General features: G+C 45.1%; 1 protein-coding gene across 1 annotated transcript; it reads left to right on the top strand.

Annotated features, from left to right (window-relative positions):
• The first annotated feature begins 3,139 nt into the window (after window positions 1-3,139).
• On the top strand, window positions 3,140-12,757 carry LOC123366031 (C-type lectin domain family 1 member A-like). The gene is made up of 5 exons (XM_045009116.1): window positions 3,140-3,250; window positions 8,603-8,730; window positions 9,497-9,639; window positions 10,989-11,131; window positions 12,360-12,757. The coding sequence occupies exons 2-5, from the start codon at window positions 8,610-8,612 to the stop codon at window positions 12,499-12,501; spliced, it is 549 nt and encodes a 182-aa protein (XP_044865051.1). The 5' UTR covers window positions 3,140-3,250; window positions 8,603-8,609; the 3' UTR covers window positions 12,502-12,757.
• Window positions 12,758-19,293: the final 6,536 nt, after the last annotated feature.

The raw sequence follows: 19,293 nt of genomic DNA, 5'->3' as shown, positions 1-19,293 counted from the left end.
CTGGTTATATATCATGGATCTGCACTTTCCAGAGATGACACCTGGCCTTTGTGGTGCCTGGCATTCCCTAGGATGCTGGGTAATTGCCTGTTCACAATTACCATAATCCCTGGAGTTGGGGCAAATAAAAATATCCTCGTTATGCAATTCCTTCATCAGCTGGGGTGAATTGCTGCTGGGACATCTTGGGGTGAAGATCCCTGGATGTGCTGATGAAGAACCTTGGTCCAAGTCAGATGCTGTTTCTCTTCTCAGTTTCCACCCTTCATTCTGAGACTGCATTGCCTGCTCACTGAGGCCCAGATTTTTAAAGGTATTCAGGCATTGCTATGCTCACTTCTGAAAATGAGATGTAGTCTCCTAAATCAGTTAGGCCTTGCAAGGCTGAGCGTGGCACAGAAGCAAAAAAAGAAAATGTCAAGGATGGGAGGACAAAACGTTCCCCAATCTCCTTTCAGCCCAGGCAGAGCAGGGAGTGTGTTGGGAGTCCCATTCCTGGTGGAGTCCCCCCTAAGGGAAAGAAGAGGGCCTGACAGCACAAAGACAATGCTCTAGAGCAGGGATTTCTGAAATACGGGTGTCTAAAAGTAGGCACCTCAATAACAGTGGCCTGGTTTACATGGGTTCTGAGCACCAAAACTTGCACAGACTGCAGGGGGAGCAGCTGGTGCTGAGACCTTCTACAAACCAGGCCACCAGTTAGGTCTGGAATTTTCAAAGGGGCCTCAGGGATTAAGACACCCCAATCCCATTGAAAGTCAGGGGAAGTTTAGCATCTAATTCCTCTAGGCTCCATTGAACATCGCAGACTAGATCCTGCAATATGGCTTGAAGGGCCTGATCCAAAGGCCACTGAGGTCGATGGCAGTCGTTCCACTGACTTGAGTGAGGTTTGGAGCAGGCCCCAGGAGCCCGTCTTTAGCCACCCTGCTTTGCAACTGTTGGCCTGTATTTTTCCAACAAGCCTTATTGACAGCTGAGTATCTATTCAACAAGCGTTTGAAGATGCTCCACTGGTCTGTGAATTTATCCCCTCAGGCCTCCTCCTCGGTGTTGCTTTCTTTAGATCATCAAGGTAAACGTCGTGTGTAGGAGTTTTACATCTCAAATTAGCAGCGAGAGAGCTCTTCCTGTGTGGTTTCTGCTGGAACAGTAACAAGCAAATCATCCTTCCTCTCTCTGCTGGGCCTCTGTGGTCCAGACAGTCCGACTGGAAGACACACATTGCTAGACCCTGATTCTGACCTCACTTACACCAGGGTAAATCAGGAGTAAGCCAAGGGAGTTACTCCTGTGTAAAGCAGATGTGGGAGGAGGATCAGAGCCTTGCTCCACCCCCTGCCACGCCCATCGGGATTCAAAAACTGCAGAAAGGCTGATACTCCACTCAGAGCTCTATTCCAGAACACCGGCCTCGGCTCACAGACTCTCGGACACATGCTCAGGTATCCCTCCCAGGTGCTGTGATGGATTGTAGTTTGATAATGGGTGTTTGCTGCAGGTGGGACTTACCTATTGTATTTCAGGAGGGGGAGGCATAGCTCAGTGGTTTTTGCATTTGCCTACTAAACCCAGGGTTGTGAGTCCAATCCTTGAGGGGGCCATTTAGGGATCTGGGGCAAAAATCTGTCTGGAGTTTAGTCCTGCTTTGAGCAGGGGGTTGGACTAGATGACCTCCTGAGGTCCCTTCCAACCCTGATATTCTGTGCTATTCAGAAAATATTTCTGATTAATGACCTCACTATACATACAAAGTGATGGGGTCTAATTTAGTTGTTACCACTCAAGAAAGAGCTCTTGGTGTCATCATAGACAGTTCTCTGAAACCATCTGCTTAGTGTGCAGCAGCAGTCAAAAAATGTTAGGAACCAATAGGAAAGGGATCGATAACATGGCAGATGTTATAATAGATATCTATATAAATCCATAGTGCGCCCACTGCTTGAATACTGCATGCAGTTCTGGTCGCCCCATCTCGAAAAAGGCATATTCGAATAGGAAAAGGTGCAGAAAAGGGCAACAAAGATGATCATGGGTATGGAACAGCTTTCATCTGAGGAAAAACTGAGAAGACTGTGGGACTGTTCAGAGAAGAGATAACTAAGGGGGGATATGCTGGAGGTCTATAAAATCATGAATGATGTGGGGAAAGTGACTAAGGAAGTGTTATTTACCTTTTCACATAACACAAGATCCAAAGGTCACCCGATGAAATTAATGGGCAGCAGGTTTAAAGCAAACAGGAGGAAGTATTTCTTCACACAACACACAGTCATACTGTGGAACCTGTTGCCAGGGATGTTGTGAAGGCCAAAAAATAACTGGGTTCAAAGAAGTATTAGAGAAGTTCATGAAGGATATGTCCATCAGTGGCTATTAGCCAAGATGGTCAGGTTTGCATCCCTATCTCTGGATGTCCCTAACCTCTGAATGCCAGAAGCTGGGGCTGGACAGCAGGGATGTCAATAATTGCCCTGTTATGCTCATTTCCTCTGAAGCATCTGGCACTGGCCACTGTCAGAAGACAGGATACTGGGCTAGGTGGACCATTGGTCTCACCCAGTGTGGCCATTTTTTATGCTCGTAGGTCTATTCCATGATTTTTGTTCATCTCAGTCTACCCAGATACTACGAATCATTGTATTGTTGAAATACTTTCACCAAAAGCTTCTGCACCTGCCTTTATGAACTATTTTATAGAACCGCCTGCATTTCATCAACTCTCAACCAACCACTGGAGGCGAGACTAATACGCCCAACCAGAAATGAGTGAGCAGGAGGACCCGAAATTTCAATCCTCTTCTGAACATCAGAGACAAAAGCCTGAGAATGCTGGAAGCGAAGGTACTCTATGTAACTAATACAGGACTATGGAGAAATATAGCTATGACCCAAGCTCATGCAAATAGGCAGCGCTCCAATGCAGTAAATGGCGTAGCAGGTTGCACTCCACTTTCACCAGCTGAGGATCAGCCCCATCGAGCTTCCAGTCAACGGAAGTTAAGTTTGAACATGTTTTTTCTAACTGGGTGATCATTTAGAGTTTGGTGCTGTACAAATAAACTCCAGTGTGATTTTCATTCTCAGGCCTCTCTCTGTTCATCTGTTTTGTGTTCTTGTCACTCTCTCTCTCTCTCTCTGTTAGAGTCTTCCACTCCCTCGTCCTCCTGGTTGCCAATGGCAGTTGTGCTTGGCGTCCTTTCATTGTGCCTGCTTTTGCTGATAACAGCGAGAATCCTTGGTGCCAAGCGTAAGTACTGGCCGGAAAAATCACTAGGGGCTTCAGTCAGAAACCGATGGCTTTATCCTTAGCTATGCCACTGACGTGCTGCATATTTTGGGCCATATCTCAAATTGCTCATCTGTAAACATAACATGCTACGTAAATAGGACCTGATCCTGCAGTCCTTACTCACATGAGAAGCCCCATTGATTCAAATGGAAGTGGTTTCCCCAGGAATTGAAATTAGGGGGGGTGTTCGAATTTACAGGGGGGGTGTCAGGACCAATGAGATATGTAAAAGAGATATGAATAAAGTAAATGTTTTGTTAGGATTATGCAAATTTAACATAAGAATAATGCAAGTTACACCAAAACACATAACAGGTCTAGATTTCTAAAAAAAATATACATTTTAAAAAAAAGTATTTAATTTAAATTGACTTTTGAAAAGTAAGCCATCATAGGGTAAGAGGGAAGATCCTCTCATGGATCAGTAACTGGTTAAAAGATGGGAAACAAAGGGTAGGAATAAATTATCAGTTTTCAGAATGGAGAGAGATAAATAGTGGTATCCCTGAGGGGTCGGTACTGGGACCAGTGCTGTTCAACATATTCATAAATGATCTGGAAAAATGGGTAAACAGTGAGGTGGCAAAATTTGCAGATGATACAAAACTATTCAAGATAGGTAAGTCCCAGGCAGACTGCGAAGAATTACACAGGGATCTCATAAAACTGGGTGACTGGGCAACAAAAATGGCAGATGAAATTTAATGTTGATAAATGCAAAGTAATGTACATTGGAAAACAATCTCAACTATACATACAAAATGAAGGAGTCTGAATTAGCTGTTAACACTCAAGAAAGATCTTGCAGTCATTGTGGATAGTTCTCTGAAAACATCCACTCAGTGGGCAGCAGCAGTCAGTGATTCCCAACATTCTGTTTGCTTTTTAAAAAGAACAGGAGCACTTGTGGCACCTTAGAGACTAACAAATTTATTTGAGCATAAGCTTTCGTGGGCTACAGTCCACTTCATCGGATGTAGCCCATGAAAGCTTATGTTCTTTTTGCAATACAGACTAACACCGCTGCTCCTCTGAAACCTTTGCTTTTTTAAGAAAGGGATAGATAATAAGACAGAAAATATCATATTGCCTCTATATAAATCCATGGCACATGTACATCTTGAATACTGTGTGCAGATCTTGTTACCCTATCCCAAAAAAGACATACTGGAAATGCAAAAAGTACAGAGATGGGCAACTAAAATGATTAGGGGTATGAAACAGGAGAAGAAATTAAAATGACTGGGAATTTTCACCTTAGAAAAGAGACAACTAAGGGGGGATATGCTAAAGGTCTATAAAATCTTGACTGATGTGAAGAAAGTGAATAAAGTCAATGTTTTGTTAGGATAATCCAAATTTAACATAAGGAAAATGCAAATTACACCAAAACACATAACAGATCTAGATTTCTAAAAAAAAAAAAATTAAAAAAAATGTATTTAATTTAAATTGACTTTTGAAAAGTAAGCCATCATGGGGTAAGAGGGAAGATCCTCTCATGGATCAGTAACTGGTTAAAAGATGGGAAACAAAGGGTAGGAATAAATTATCAGTTTTCAGAATGGAGAGAGATAAATAGTGGTATCCTTGAGGGGTCAGTACTGGGACCAGTCCTATTCAACATATTCATCTGGAAAAATGGGTAAACAGTGAGGTGGCAAAATTTGCAGATGATACAAAATTATTCAAGATAGTTAAGTCCCAGGCAGACTGCGAAGATCTACAAAGGGATCTCACAAAACTGGGTGACTGGGCAACAAAATGGCAAATTAAAGTCAATGCTGATAAATGCAAAGTAATGCACATTGGAAAGCAATCTCAACTATACATACAAAATGATGGCATCTGAATTAGCTGTTAACACTCAATGAAGAGATCTTGGAGTCATTGTGGATAGATCTCTGAAAACATCCACTCCATGTGCAGCAACAGTCACAAAAGCAAACAATGTTGGGAATCATTAAGAAAGGGATAGATAATAAGACAGAAAATATCATATTGCCTCTATATAAATCCATGGTACGTGCACACCTTGAATAGTATGTGTAGATCTGGTCACGCATCCTAAAATATATATATTGGAATTGGAAAAGGTACAGAGATGGGCAACTAAAATGATGAGGGGTATGAAACAGGAGGAGAGATTAAAGTGACTGGGAATTTTCAGCTTAGAAAAGAGATGACTAATGGGGATATGATAGAGGTCGACAAAATCTTGACTGGTGTGAAAAGTGAATAAGGAAATTTTATTTAATCCTTCACATAACACAAGAACTAGCAGTCACCCAATGAAATTAATAGGCAGCAGATTTTAAAAAAACAAAAGGAAGTATTTCTTCACACAATATAAAGTCAACCCAGGGAACTCTTTGCCAGGGGATGCTGTGAAGACCAAAACTATAACAGGATTTTAAAAAGAACTAGATAAATTCCTGGAGAACAGGTCCATCTGTGGCTATTAGCCAGGATGAGAGGGATGCAACGCCATGCTCTGAGTGTCCCTAGCCTGTTTGCCAAAAGCTGAGAATGGGCAACAGGGGATGGATCACTTGATGATTCCCTGTTCTATTCATTCCCTCTGAAGCACCTGGCCTTGACCACTGTTGTAAGACAGGGTACTGGGCAATATGGACCATGGGTCTGACCCAGTATGACCATTCTTATGTAAAAATTAATTATAATAAAAATGTTTAGTACAGAAACTCCCCAACATAATGACCTCCCAAGATAGCAACAATGTGAGATAACAACCTTGGCAAATACTGCATTTTAAAAATCTTGGCCTACTGGGAAACATATTTATATAAGTTTCCATTCCCAGTCACAAATCTAGCATTCTGGAGCAAAGTGACTAAAATATAGTCCAACAAACAAATGTTTATTTAACATGCCCCTCACTTTTCCCTCCACCGCACTCCACTCACCGGTGTTGTCCTTGGTCATTGGAGACTCAGAGTTCAGAGGTGCTTTCACGTGAGTACACCTTCCAGGTGGGGGACAAAAAGGCACAGTTTGCTCTGGCCACGGCTGTTCGTTGTGCCATGGTTCACTTTACCACTCTGTTGCCAATGGCCCTGCACAGTCACCTTCTGCTGTCACTTACCACTGTGACCTCTGCGAGTTGGTCTCTTGAGGTTCCACCAGCTCTCAGTGATTTCAGCTGAGCTGTCAGTGCGGGAACCTCGCTGCTAGTGCAGTCTGGGCTGTCTCTTACACAAAAACACTGTACCCACAGGAACACTGTCCCCACAACAGGACTAAGCAGATTGTCAGTGATTTCAGCTGCAGTGGTCACTTAACAGAACAAAAGACTATCTATAGAGCCTAATCAGCTCTGTCTTTAAACAGTGGAGAGGGACAGGTCCCCACCCTCTCTCTTGATGCCTTAAAATCATCACAGACTAAGTACAGTTCTACTGCCCTTTACTCATACAATAAGAACAACATTTCATCCCCCCTTCCCCGACATTCAAGTGGTTTGTAACCCAACCCCAGCCAAAATCTATCACTTGGACAACACAGCTCTGTTTGCTGGATACCTAGGTAGATTAGGTGTGAATGTAAATATAATCTGGCCCTGAAGCCTTAGCCCCCAGCTCATCACTAGCTGTCAGGGAGAACTCATTTAGACTTTGCTTACAAATCATCATTTGAAACTATTAGGTTGGCCAACATCAACTAAATGAATGCACTGACATCATAAAAAACAGCTGTATAAGGAAGCAAGGAAGCTAGTCTATGTTCATACTTTTCAAATATATTATACTTTTTCAGATACACATATTTTATCAGCAAAGAATCCTGTGGCACCTTATAGACTAACAGACGTTTTGCAGCATGAGCTTTCGTGGGTGAATACCCACTTCTTCGGATGCAAGTAGTGGAAATTTCCAGGGGCAGGTATACATATGCAAGCAAGAAGCAAGCTAGAGATAACAAGGTTAGTTCAATCAGGGAGGATGAGGCTGTGAATGGCTTGCCAACTACAGAACCAGTTTCTCCTCCCTTGGTTTTCACACCTCTACTGGTAGAACAGGGCCTCATCCTCTCTGATATTGAACTAACCTCGTTATCTCTAGCTTGCTTCTTGCTTGCATATATATACCTGCTCCTGGAAATTTCCACTGCTTTCATCCGAAGAAGTGGGTATTCACCCACGAAAGCTCATGCTGCAAAACGTCTGTTAGTCTATAAGGTGCCACAGGATTCTTTGCTGCTTCTACAGAACCAGATTAACATGGCTACCCCTCTGATACTTGACATATTTTACCATACGCTGTATAAGCTTTTAAAGTGTGTATTAATGTTTCAGTTTAAATTCAGATTTCCAAACAGTCACTAAATTGGTATGTAACTAGCTCACAAAACTTGGGGGGGTGTTGGGAAAATTCAGGGGGGGTGTACACCCCCCCTGGGGGGGGGTGTAGGGAAATCACTGAATGGAACTCTCTGTCTCATGCTTCCAGAATAGTGAAAGCATACTTCTACGCTGACTTAATTGAAGTTGCCTCTGCTCCCGTGTCAATTAATGCTAGCAACCATTATATGTTTCCTTCTGTCCCCGGTTCCACATAGGGTCTATCTGTTACGTGGGGCTGTAATCTGGCCACTAACATACAATCTTGGGGGCAGGGGTTGCTAAGGCAATTACCATGTCCCATGGCAGTGTGGTTGGAGCCATTATAGCCTGCCTGATTACTGTAGGGAGCCCCACCAACCATTCTCTGAGAAGAACTACTTGATCCACTTACTACCCTTTCTGCTCGATCTAAATCCATCCAAGATATTAAATCTGTCACCTGTTTCTCCTCAGTTCCAGCCAGAGAGCAGAACAACAACAGTCTAGTACAATAAGCCATAAGAGATTCCCATTCCTTTTGATACATCAACAAAACCAATCTCCTGAATTCAGAGAGTCAGAAAATATCGGGCAACCTTCCGGACAGCACCGTCTCTGTTATCGTTACTTAGCTCTGCCTCAATTTCTGCCAGCAATGTCGTTCATTCTCTAGAGCCAGCACATGCTATTATCAATTCTCTTAAAACTTTAAGATCTAGATGTTTTCTAACCATGTATCCGAAACACTTTTTTTAGTCAAAGAACCCAGTTATTTAGGGAGTGTCTGTTTTTCAGTTTTGAGCCAGTTAGAAGATCTGAGCTGTAGGATAGATACCCACAATGCACTGGTAATACGATGGTTAGGTGCCATGCTGTATCATGTATCACCATGATTCGGAGAACGACTGCTCTGTAAATTCTGCCCTAGCCTTGGTAAGTGACACTGTTGTGTTGTTCTGACATTTAAGACACTCAATGGCGTGGCCAGCAGGAAATCCTCACCCAGCAGGTGAAAATCTCACCCAACAGCGGAAGTTGTGCCAAAGCCGAAGCACAAACCACCAAGGGACTCCGCAGGAGCTGCCAAGCAACAGAGGTAAATGGAGGAGGAGGAGTCGCTGTCCCAACCAGCCAGACCCAGATCCGTACAGGAGATTCCTTCTGTCTCAAAATGCTTGGGCTTAGGATGGGAGTTCCCCCGTAGGTGCTTGCAGGAGATCTCACTGGCCAGCCGTGGGGTGGGGATGGAGAGCCCTCCCAACCTCGCTTCTCAGCCCAAACATCTCAGCTTTTCCCCTGTCCCTTGAGAGAGGAAGGAACGTAGTCAGTGAATAAACTCCCCTCCCGTGGCCCGACGCAGCCCAGCTGAGGGCTGTACACTCAGGCTGAAGCTTGTGGGTCATTTCTCACATCGAGCTCCACAGTTGGCTCCTCCCTTCTCCTCTTAGCAACTGGGATTCAGCTAAATTGAGCCAATGTGCTCCTCCTGGTGCCCCTCTCCCTGCTCGTGACAAGCTCCCATCTCCACAACTTGACTGGGGCTCAGGAGGGCAGTCAGGCCTCTACCAAGATGGTGGGGGTTGGTTCTCCAGTCACCCCATCATGCTGCTGGGGAAGCCAGTCCCTTCAGGCAGCCAGCTCTTCCCCGCCTGGCAGCTGCAGCTCCTGGAGGGAAAGGGCCCAGCCCCATGGGATGATGGGATTGCCGGACTGTATGGTCCATGACAACAGTAGCCATGGGGGCTGAGGTCTAAGGCTGGAGTACAATCCCAGGGATTGACAGCAATGTCCCCAGCACACCTCATCACACCAGAGCGAGGCAGGATCCTGGTGAACTGATCAGCAGTGTTTGTTCGTTCAAGGGGACAAATGTCCGGTACGGTGGATACAGTCCAGTGACAGCTTGTACCTCTTTGCTGCTGCAGACAGAACATGGGACCAGTGTCAGTCCTACTGCTCATCTCAATCTGCCCGGCTGCTTAAAACTGAGAGCAAGGAAGAGAAGGTGAATCTGAGTTTCTTTTAAAATATTGGGGCAAAACTTGTGTTAATCGGCAGCGACTCCACTGCTGAATGTGTGGGATGGACCGTGCCCGACACGTAATCCATCCCCATGCTACATGCAGGGTGCTGTGACTCTGCAGCAATGCCCTGCATGGCACAAAGGGCCCTGTCATCTTCAGATGCAGCTTGATTTTAAGTGCCAGGGAGATTCCCCCAAACAAGCAGACTCTGAAGATAACAGAATCAGTTCTTGTAAATGTATTGACAGCCCTGTGGGTAACGCCATATTGTGACCATGAAAATGGCCAGAACATTTCTTTTTCTGCCAAAGAACTCTGTTTGTGGTGAACAACTCCAAACCACCAATGGCAATAACCACACCGTCTTTCATCTCCTCATTTCGCCCACCTGCCATTTTAGGAGCTCTGCTTGGGGCCAGCTTTCATTGCTGGTTGGCGAAGGGGCACCAATGGTTGCAATGTCTCTCCTAAATCACTTCCCCAAGGCTGCAGGGGAACCGTGTGGCAGAACTAAGAATGGAAATCTGGCTGCAATATTCAGAGCCCAGTAGAGAATTCAGCCACCCAGCTGCCACTGAAATGAATGGAATTGGGTGACTCAGTCATCTGGTGGGTTTTGAAAACTTCCCCCATGAAGCGTCATGAATCCTGAAGGAACTGGCACCTCTAAAAGAGACTGAAAGAAGCTAAAGTCCTTCACAGCCCCCTGTATTCAAACCCACTCAGGTACTGAGCAGATATCAATGAAAGTTTCAATTAACCATTTTGTACACTCTCAGCAGTTAAACCAGTGAAAGGGATTTAGCTAAATCTAAGGGGACTGGGAATATTTGAGAAAAGTTAGAACATTTGTAACTCAAACCAACCGAAGTTCTTTCAAGCAGGCTTTTCCTTAGATCCCTTTGAGATCTATGAAATGAGCCACGTCTGCACAAAACCAGTACAGGCACCTCTGAGTTCAATGTGTGCACCAGCTCCTGACTGGTACATTTGGGGGAAATGTCGGATGTTTTTTAGCACCCTTCCATAACCCAAAAATGGCTAAATAGTTTTTACTGTAACTTTGCTATAAAATTCAGCTTTGGCCTGACACACAGGCTGGACACTTTCAGCCCAAAAGGATTTGGTTTGAGAAAGTTATCAGTCACTGAAACAGCCAGTTACTGTAAAAGAAGTGGGAACTCAGCCTGAGCTGTAGTGATACCTCTAAGACCACCGATGGTGATACCGTGTGCTGGGAGTTCCTGATCTTCTACCCTGTCCAGCCACTTCCACTAATACCCACATGATTGAATTTGAGGTCTTAACACATTATTTTATTCTTCTGCAGAATTTCATACAACACGAATCATTTCTTTATTTTGATCTGCGTCAAGGCTTTCAATATTATTTCTCTTTCTGGATTGGATTATCGTATGATTCCAGCTCCAGGAAGTGGGTCTGGGTGGACAGCACAGCTCTCTCCTCTGGCCTGTAAGTCTGTGTCACTAGCATATCCTTGAATATGGACCAAAGCGTGGAACTAAGTCCTGTGTTTGATTCTCCACTGTGAGCCTCCGACAGCCTGCGTTAGGTGGGTTCCTTCAAGTGGAGACACAGAGAAGAAGAGATACTAACCCACAGCACTGGCCTCAACTGGGGTTCAGGCCCCTGGGAACTTCCTGTTCTCCCCAGCTCCCACAGTGCCGTTCTCTGAGCAATTCTAACTCCTTTGTGATGCCTTTTATCCTGAAACACCCCAAAGTGCCCTCAATTTGCAAGCCTGATAGTAGGTGGTGCTGGGCCCCTAGTGACACAAATTCAGCCCAGAAGGCCAAGAAGGCTGTGGAGGAGAAAGACATTTGCTCCTTCCCCCTGCCATGGGCTGCAGCCAGACACACTGGGGTCCAATGTGGGCTTGTTGGCTGGGGATGGCAAAGGAGGAGGAGGAGCTGGTTATCCAGCACCCACTGAGAGACAAACAGCTGAACTCGCTGGTGTCAGTCCCGGGTAACGCAACCCTGCCAGGTTTCTGTACAGGCCACATATTGCAGCAAAAATGAGTTATTGTAAAAAAAATAAAAAAGTGTACTAGGAGTCCTATTTGTATCCCTCTACCGAGAGAGCCTGGTGACTTCGTTACGCCATGAGTCGAACACTACAGGGTTCAGGCAGAACTGTAAAAAACTCCTAAGTGTATTAAAATAACTTTTCTCTACCTACGCATGTCAGTGTAAATGTCTGTTAACATTTCTCTAGCAGACTGAGTCACAAAAGCAAAGTCAGCTGTTCCATACTGCTCCAGGGTTTTCAGTGTCCCACTGAGCTGGGTTAGCAGGGAGAGGGCAGGTGATTTGATCTAAGGTGCCTGAAAAATTGCAGACCCATGTGACATATGAATTGATCACACGGACACCATTTCCACTGCTGTGACTGAATGTGGCGGGGGTGTGTGTGTGTGTGTATTTCACTCTCCCACCACCAAACTGGAGACAACGCTGACCATGATATATCACAATGGGAGGGGGAGTAAAGAACACAAGGGCCAGGAGGTCTTAGTGATCCTGTGGTCACAGAGTCTCCTCAGACACATTGGGTAACACGTTGGTTCAGCATCGCTTACTGTCCCCAGGACGAACACAGAGTCCAAGCACTGTGACCTGAGGCAGGGGGCTGAGGGGTTATTAAGATGCAATGTAAATGGTGCTTTTTTCCACTGCAGGCTTGAAATCCCAGAAGCCGATTACCAGCAGTATCGGCATGGCGCTTGTGCCTATATCCAAGGTGGGAATTTCAAACCTGGAGACTGCGGAGAAACTCGATTGTGCCAGTGTGAGAAGATGAAGGATTTGACAAGAACCTGAACGGCCTCACATGGAACAGGGACTGCCGGCCTGGGGCTGTCTGCTAAACCAAACAGAGATGGGAAAATCTCATTTCCTGGCTTGGTAATTTCCTCCATCTGCTCGTTTATGTTGCACGTGCAAGAGTTGACTACAATCGCTTTCCCCTATGGCCTAACTTCATCTGCTGGCGCCTGCAGTGGTTGGATAAATCTGCACACCTCACCTAATGTTATTTTCTTGGCTGTATGGGCTGTATTGATGCAATGTTGGGAACCACTAGAGTAAACTGTAACTCTCCAGAGCCTATGGCGTGTACAGACGTGTGTGTGTGTGTGTTACACAATCATAGATATGAGGGTCGGAAAAGACCTATGGACTCCCCTGGTGCAGGTCCACATCATATGTCTGAAACACGAGTTGAATAATTGCTATTAAAATAAATTTCACATCAAACATCCCTGAGTCCTCCACCATGAGCAATTGCTGAATAGGTTTCTGAAGTGAGTGTGTAGTTGATCAGGATGGGGGTGGGGAGTCAATACTCTGAAGAGATCAATGAATGTAACCTATTTGGGGCATATATTTTTAAAATGCGTGTTGCTGGTTATATATCATGGATCTGCACTTTCCAGAGATGGCACCTGGCCTTTGTGGTGCCTGGCATTCCCTAGGATGCTGGCATTCCCTGTCCACAATTACCATAATCCCTGGAGTTGGGGCAAATAAAAATATCCTTGTTATGCAATTCCTTGCAATCAGCCGGGGCGAATTGCTGCTGAGTGCTGGGTGGGACATATTGGGGTGAAGATCCCTGGATGTGCTGATGAAGAACCTTGGTCCAAGTCAGATGCTGTTTCTCTTCTCAGTTTCCACCCTTCATTCTGAGACTGCATTGCCTGCTCACTGAGGCCCGGATTTTTAAAAGCATTAAGACGTTGCTATACTCAGCCTTGCAACGTCTATCTGATTTAGGAGCCTACCTCTCTTTTTCCAAAGTGCTTTAGGCCCTTAGAAGCTTAAAACCTATTGACTGTCACTGGGATTTTGGCTCCCAAGTGCCTAAATCATTTTTGAAAATGAGATGTAGGCTCCTAAATCAGTTAAGTGTTGCAAAGCTGAGAGTGGCACAGAAGCAAAAAAAGAAAATGTCTAGGATGGGAGGACAAATCTTTCCCCAATCTCCTTCCAGCCCAGGCAGAGCAGGGAGTGTGTTGGGAGTCCCATTCCAGGTGGAGTCCCCACTAAGGGAAAGAAGAGGGCCTGAGAGCACAAAGACAATGCTCTAGAGCAGGGATTTCTGAAATACGGGTGTCTAAAAGTAGGCACCTCAATAACAGTGGCCTGGTTTACATGGGTGCTGAGCACCAAAACTTGCACGGACTGCAGGGGGAGCAGCTGGTGCTGAGAACTTCTAGAAATCAAGTCACCGGTTAGGTCTGGAATTTTCAAAGGGGCCTCAGGGATTAAGACACCCCAATCCCATTGAAAGTCAGGGGAAGTTTAGCATCTAACTCCTCTAGGCTCCATTGAACATCGCAGACTAGATCCTGCAATATGGCTTGAAGGGCCTGATCCAAAGGCCACTGAGGTCGATGGCAGTCGTTCCACTGACTTGAGTGAGGTTTGGAGCAGGCCCCAGGAGCCTGTCTTTAGCCACCCTGCTTTGCAACTGTTGGCCTGTATTTTTCCAACAAGCCTTGTCAACAGCTGAGCATCTATTTCCAATACGCTCTGGTTTAATAACTTCAGGACTAGAAGATGCTCCACTGGTCTGTGAATCGGGGAGGGATAGCTCAGTGGTTTGAGCATTGGCCTGCTAAACCCAGGGTTGTGAGCTCAATCCTTGAGGAGGCCACTTAGGGATCTGGGGGAAAAAATTGGTCCTGCTAGTGAAGGCAGGGGCTGGACTAGATGACCTTTCAAGGTCCCTTCCAGTTCTAGGAGATTGGTATATCTCCAATTATTATTATTATTATTTTTTATCCCCTCAGGCCTCCTTCTCGGTGTTGCTTTCTTTAGCTCATCAAGGTAAACTTCGTGTGTAGGAGTTTCACATCTCAAATTAGCAGCGAGAGAGCTCTTCCTGTGCGGTTTCTGCTGGAACAGTAACAAGCAAATCATCCTTCCTCTCTCTGCTGGGCCTCTGAGGTCCAGACAGTCCGACTGGAAGACACACGTTGCTAGAGTCTGATTCTGACCTCACTTACACCAGGGTAAATCAGGAGTAAGCCAAGGGAGTTAATCCTGTGTAAAGCAGATGTGGGAGGAGGATCAGAGCCTTGCTCCGCCCCCTGCCACGCCCATCAGGGTTCATAAACCGCAGCGGGGCTGATACAGCACTCAGAGCTCTATTCCAGAACACTGTCCTCAGCTCACAGACCTCCAGAGGGACACTCAGGTATCCCTCCCAGGTACTGTCATGGACTGTAGTTTGATAATGGGCATTTGCTGTAGCTGGGACTTACCTATTGTATGTCAGGTGACTGAATATTTCAATAAGAAAACCCAGAGAATTTTGGTAGGATTTTGGAGATGAGGGTAAGACTTATGGGCTAGCAGGAAGATTTTTACTTCTGGGAAAGAGGTTTGCTTGGCTCGTTATCATTGAACCATGCATGGGCAGGTTTGGCTTTTGTTGTAGGGTGGACAGAAGGCATTGGCGGCTGGAAGCAATATTCCCTAACTTTCCTTGAGTATGGAGAGCACTTTACAGACTAAAACTTTGGGCTTAAAGACGCAGAATATGCACACACAACGAGAGCAGGGAAAGCGTAGTGGAAATCAGAAAATCTTTCCAATTAATGACTTCACTATACATACAAAATGATGGGGTCTAATTTAGTTGTTACCACTCAAGAAAGAGATCTTGGCGTCATCGAAACCATCTGCTCAATGTTCAGTGGCAGTCAAAAAAGCAAACAGAATGTTAGGAACCATTAGGAAAGGGATCGATAATATGACAGAAAATATCATAATGTCTCTATATAAATCCATAGTGTACCCACAGCTTGAATACTGAGTGCAGTTCTAGTCGCTCCATCTCGAAAAAGGCATATTAGAATAGGAAAAGGTGCCGAAAAGGGCAACAAATATGATCACAGGTATGAAACAGCTTTCATATGCGGAGAATTTAAAAAGACTGTGGGGCTGTTCAGAAAAGAGATGACTAAAGGGGGATACGCTGGAGGTCTATAAAATCATGAATGATGTGGGGAGAGTGACTAAGGAAGTGTTATTTACCTTTTCACATAACAGAAGACCCCAGGGTCACTCGATGAAATTAATGGGCAGCAGGTTTAAAGCAAACAGGAGGAAGTATTTCTTCACACAATGCAGTCAACCTGTGGAACTCGTTGCCAGGGATGTTGTGAAGGCCAAAAGAATAACTGGGTTCAAAGAAGTATTGGACATATCCTTCATGAATTTCTCTATCAGTGTCTATTAGCCAAGATGGTCAGGGTTGCATCTCTATCTCTGGGTGTCCCTAAACCTCTGACTGCCAGAAGCTGGGGCTGGACAGCAGGGATGTCAATAATTGCCCTGTTCTGTTCATTCCCTCTGAAGCATCTGGCACTGGCCACTGTCGGAAGACAGGATACTGGACTTGTGTGGCCATTTTTTATGTTTGTATGTCTATTCCAGGATTTTTGTTCATCTCAGTATACCCAGATACTACAAATCATTGTATTGTTTAAATCCTTTCACCGAAAGCTTCTGCACCTGCCTTTATGATCTATTTTATATACCCGCCTGCATTTCATCCACTCTCATCCAGCCACTGAAGGCGAGTCTAAAACGTCTATCCCTATTGCCCCACCAGAAATGAGTGAGCAGGAGGACCTGAGATTTCAATCTTCTTCTGAACATCAGAGACAAAAGCCTGAGAATGCTGGAAGCGAAGGTACTCTATGTAACCAATACGGGACTATGGAGAAATATAGCTATGACCCAGCTCATGCCAATAGGCCACGCTCCAATGCAGTAAATGGCGCTGCAACCACCACCAGGTTGCACTCCACTTTCACCAGCTGAGGATCAGGCCCATTGAGCTTCCAGTCAACGGAAGTTAAGTTTGAGCATGTTTTTTTCCAACTGGCTGGTTGGTCTCAGTCTTTTAGAGTTTGGTGCCACTCAAATAAACTCCAATGTGACCTTCGTTTCTCAGGCCTCTCTCTGCTCATCTTTTTTGCGTTCATGTCACTCTCTGTGCTAGATTCTCCACTCCATCGTCCTCCTGGTTGCCAATGGCAGTTGTGCCTGGCGTCCTTTCATTGTGCCTGCTTTTGCTGACAACAGCGAGAATCCTTGGTGCCAAGCATAAGCACTGGTTGGAAAAATCACTAGGGGCTTCAGTCAGAAACTGTTGGCTTTATCCTTGACTATGCCACTGACGTGCTGCATAACTCGGGCCATATCTCAAATTGCTCATCTGTAAAATGAATAATAATTTGCTACGTACATAGGATCTGATCCTGCAGTCCTTACTCATGTGAGAAACCTACTGACTTGAATGGAACGCTCTGTCTCATGCTTCCGGAATAATGAAGACATCCTCCTGCACTGACTTAATTGAAGTTGCCTCTGCTCCTGTGTCAATTAATGCTAGCAGCCATTATATGTTTCCTTCTGTCCCCATCTCCACGTAGGGTCTATTAGTTACGTGGGGCTGTAATTTGGCCACTAATATCCAATCTTGGGGGTAGGGGTTGCTACGGCATTTTTACTGAAATATGGAGCCACCTGGATGGGGAGTCACCACATCCATCTGAGCCAATTCCTGGAATAACAAACCGTAAGGGTTTCCTGTACCTGTTTCCACGGTCTCAACAGCCTTAGCTCCTGGTTGGAGCGTTGACTGTGATCTAGCCCTTGCCATCAAATCACTTAAAGCAGCTAACACCATCTCTACAGGTTGCCTACCCAAATGAGCCATATCTGCCCCTCTTTTCTGAAGTCTTGCCCATAACTGTGCTCACAATGATCCCTAACTAGACACTGTGTGTCTCCTACCAGAGCATTCTCTGCCTTGTCCTATTGCATTGCAACTGGCACGTCCCATGTCAGTGTGATTGGAGCCATTATAGCCTGCCTGATTACCGTAGCGAGGAGAACTACTTGTTCCACTTACTACCCTTTCTGCTTGATCTAAATCTGTCCAAGATATTAAATCTGTCACCTGCTTCTCCTCAGTTCCAGCCAGAGAGTAGAACTACAATCTAGTACAATAAGCCATAACAGACTCCCCCTTCCTCCTGATACATCAACAAAACCAATCTCCTTAATTCAGAGAGAGTCAGAAAATATCGGGCTACCTTCCAGATAGCACCGTCTCTGTTATCTTTGCTTAGCTCTGCCTCAATTTCTGCCAACAATGTTGTTCATTCCTTAGGGCCAGCACAAGTTATTATCAATTCTCTTAAATCTCTAAGATCTAGATGTTTTCTAACCAGGTATCCCAACAGCCAAGACAAACATGTTTTCTCAGTCAAAGAACACAGTTGTTTAGCCAGTGTCTGTTTTTCAGTTTCAGCCAGAGGATGAATTACTTCCTCTTGTATTTGCTGTGGAGGCTGAGGTATTTGCACTACCACTGCTGTCTGGGTTACCGGAGGCCCTGGAAGGGGCTCCGATTCCTCTTCCACCTGTACATTTATTATTTCCTCTAAGCCCTGACATGTATGGATTAAAGCTGTTATCTGCTGCGCCTCAGTTACGTTCTGTGCCACAGCAGTTTGCAGGTCCTGTTTCAGGTTTTCATTTTGCAATTTTAATTTTTCCAATTCCTGTTCTCAACTTTCTCGCTTATGTTCCAAAACATCTTGCTCCTTTACAAGCATATTTACAGCATGATCCAGAGCACAGCTGATGTTTGGGCTTTCTTAGGAGCGTAACCCTTCTGATACCCCAAGAACAAGTTGTCCAAACCTTTCTCATGCAGTGTGGGGACTCCATTAGCCAGACATGAATTAGACCCCAAGCATTCACATGCCTGTCTTAGTAAGCACTGATTCACCATACCCGCAGGCTTCGGGGCATCCCCCTTGTCCTCCAAGGTAAACCCACCTTGCTTGCGCTTGCCGAACATCATTGGTTTTAAGATAACACTGAAACAACCCTGCGTACTTGTGTGTTTCTCCTCTCTCAATATACTGGTTCCAAGTTGTATTTAATCCCCGGTTCCCCGGCACCATACACTGTCTCAAAACAATATTTGCACTTGGCTTACCAGAATATTCTGGTTCCAAGCTATTTTCCCCCAGTTCCCAGCACCACACAATGCTTTAACACAATATATTGTTTCTTTTATCTTGGCTTACCAGTTCAGAAACCTCTGACTTTCCCCACTAGCACGGTAACCATCCTCTGCTACCAACGTTGAAATGGATCTTTAATGGCCCATTACTGGGCGGATCCAACGTGGGAACATCGAAGATGGAGACTGTGGAGAAACTTGATTCTGCCTTTGCAAGAAGATGTACATATTGTAGTGTCTGATCCTGTCTAATTTCAAGATTTTCAAGTGCCACCATGTCCCTAGGCAGACTCCGCATCATAGATCTGAAACATGAGTTAAATAATTGCTATTAAAATAAATCTCACACCAAACATCCTTGAGTCCACCACCATGAGCAATTGTTGAAAAGGTTTCAGAAGTGTGTGTGTATGTGCGCGCGCGCGCGCATATGTGTGTGTTTGTAGAGTTCATCAGGATGGGGGTGGGGAGTTAATATTCTGAAGAGATCAACTACTGTAACTTATTTGGGGAATATATTTTTAAAATGGGTGTTGCTGGTTATGTATCATGGATCT

Source organism: Mauremys mutica, chromosome 3, assembly GCF_020497125.1.
Source record: "Mauremys mutica isolate MM-2020 ecotype Southern chromosome 3, ASM2049712v1, whole genome shotgun sequence".
NCBI classification, from domain to species: domain Eukaryota; kingdom Metazoa; phylum Chordata; order Testudines; family Geoemydidae; genus Mauremys; species Mauremys mutica.
This window is presented reverse-complemented; position numbering and strand designations above follow the sequence as displayed.

What these genes read in the sequence shown, in the direction of transcription:
- LOC123366031 (XM_045009116.1), top strand. Translation starts at nt 8,610, where the DNA reads ATGGCGTGGCCAGCAGGAAATCCTCACCCAGCAGGTGAAAATCTCACC. An exon ending in GGAGCTGCCAAGCAACAGAG is followed by an intron (nt 8,731 to 9,496) that starts GTAAATGGAGGA and finishes TGTTCGTTCAAG; the next exon opens with GGGACAAATGTCCGGTACGG. An exon ending in CTGAGAGCAAGGAAGAGAAG is followed by an intron (nt 9,640 to 10,988) that starts GTGAATCTGAGT and finishes ATTCTTCTGCAG; the next exon opens with AATTTCATACAACACGAATC.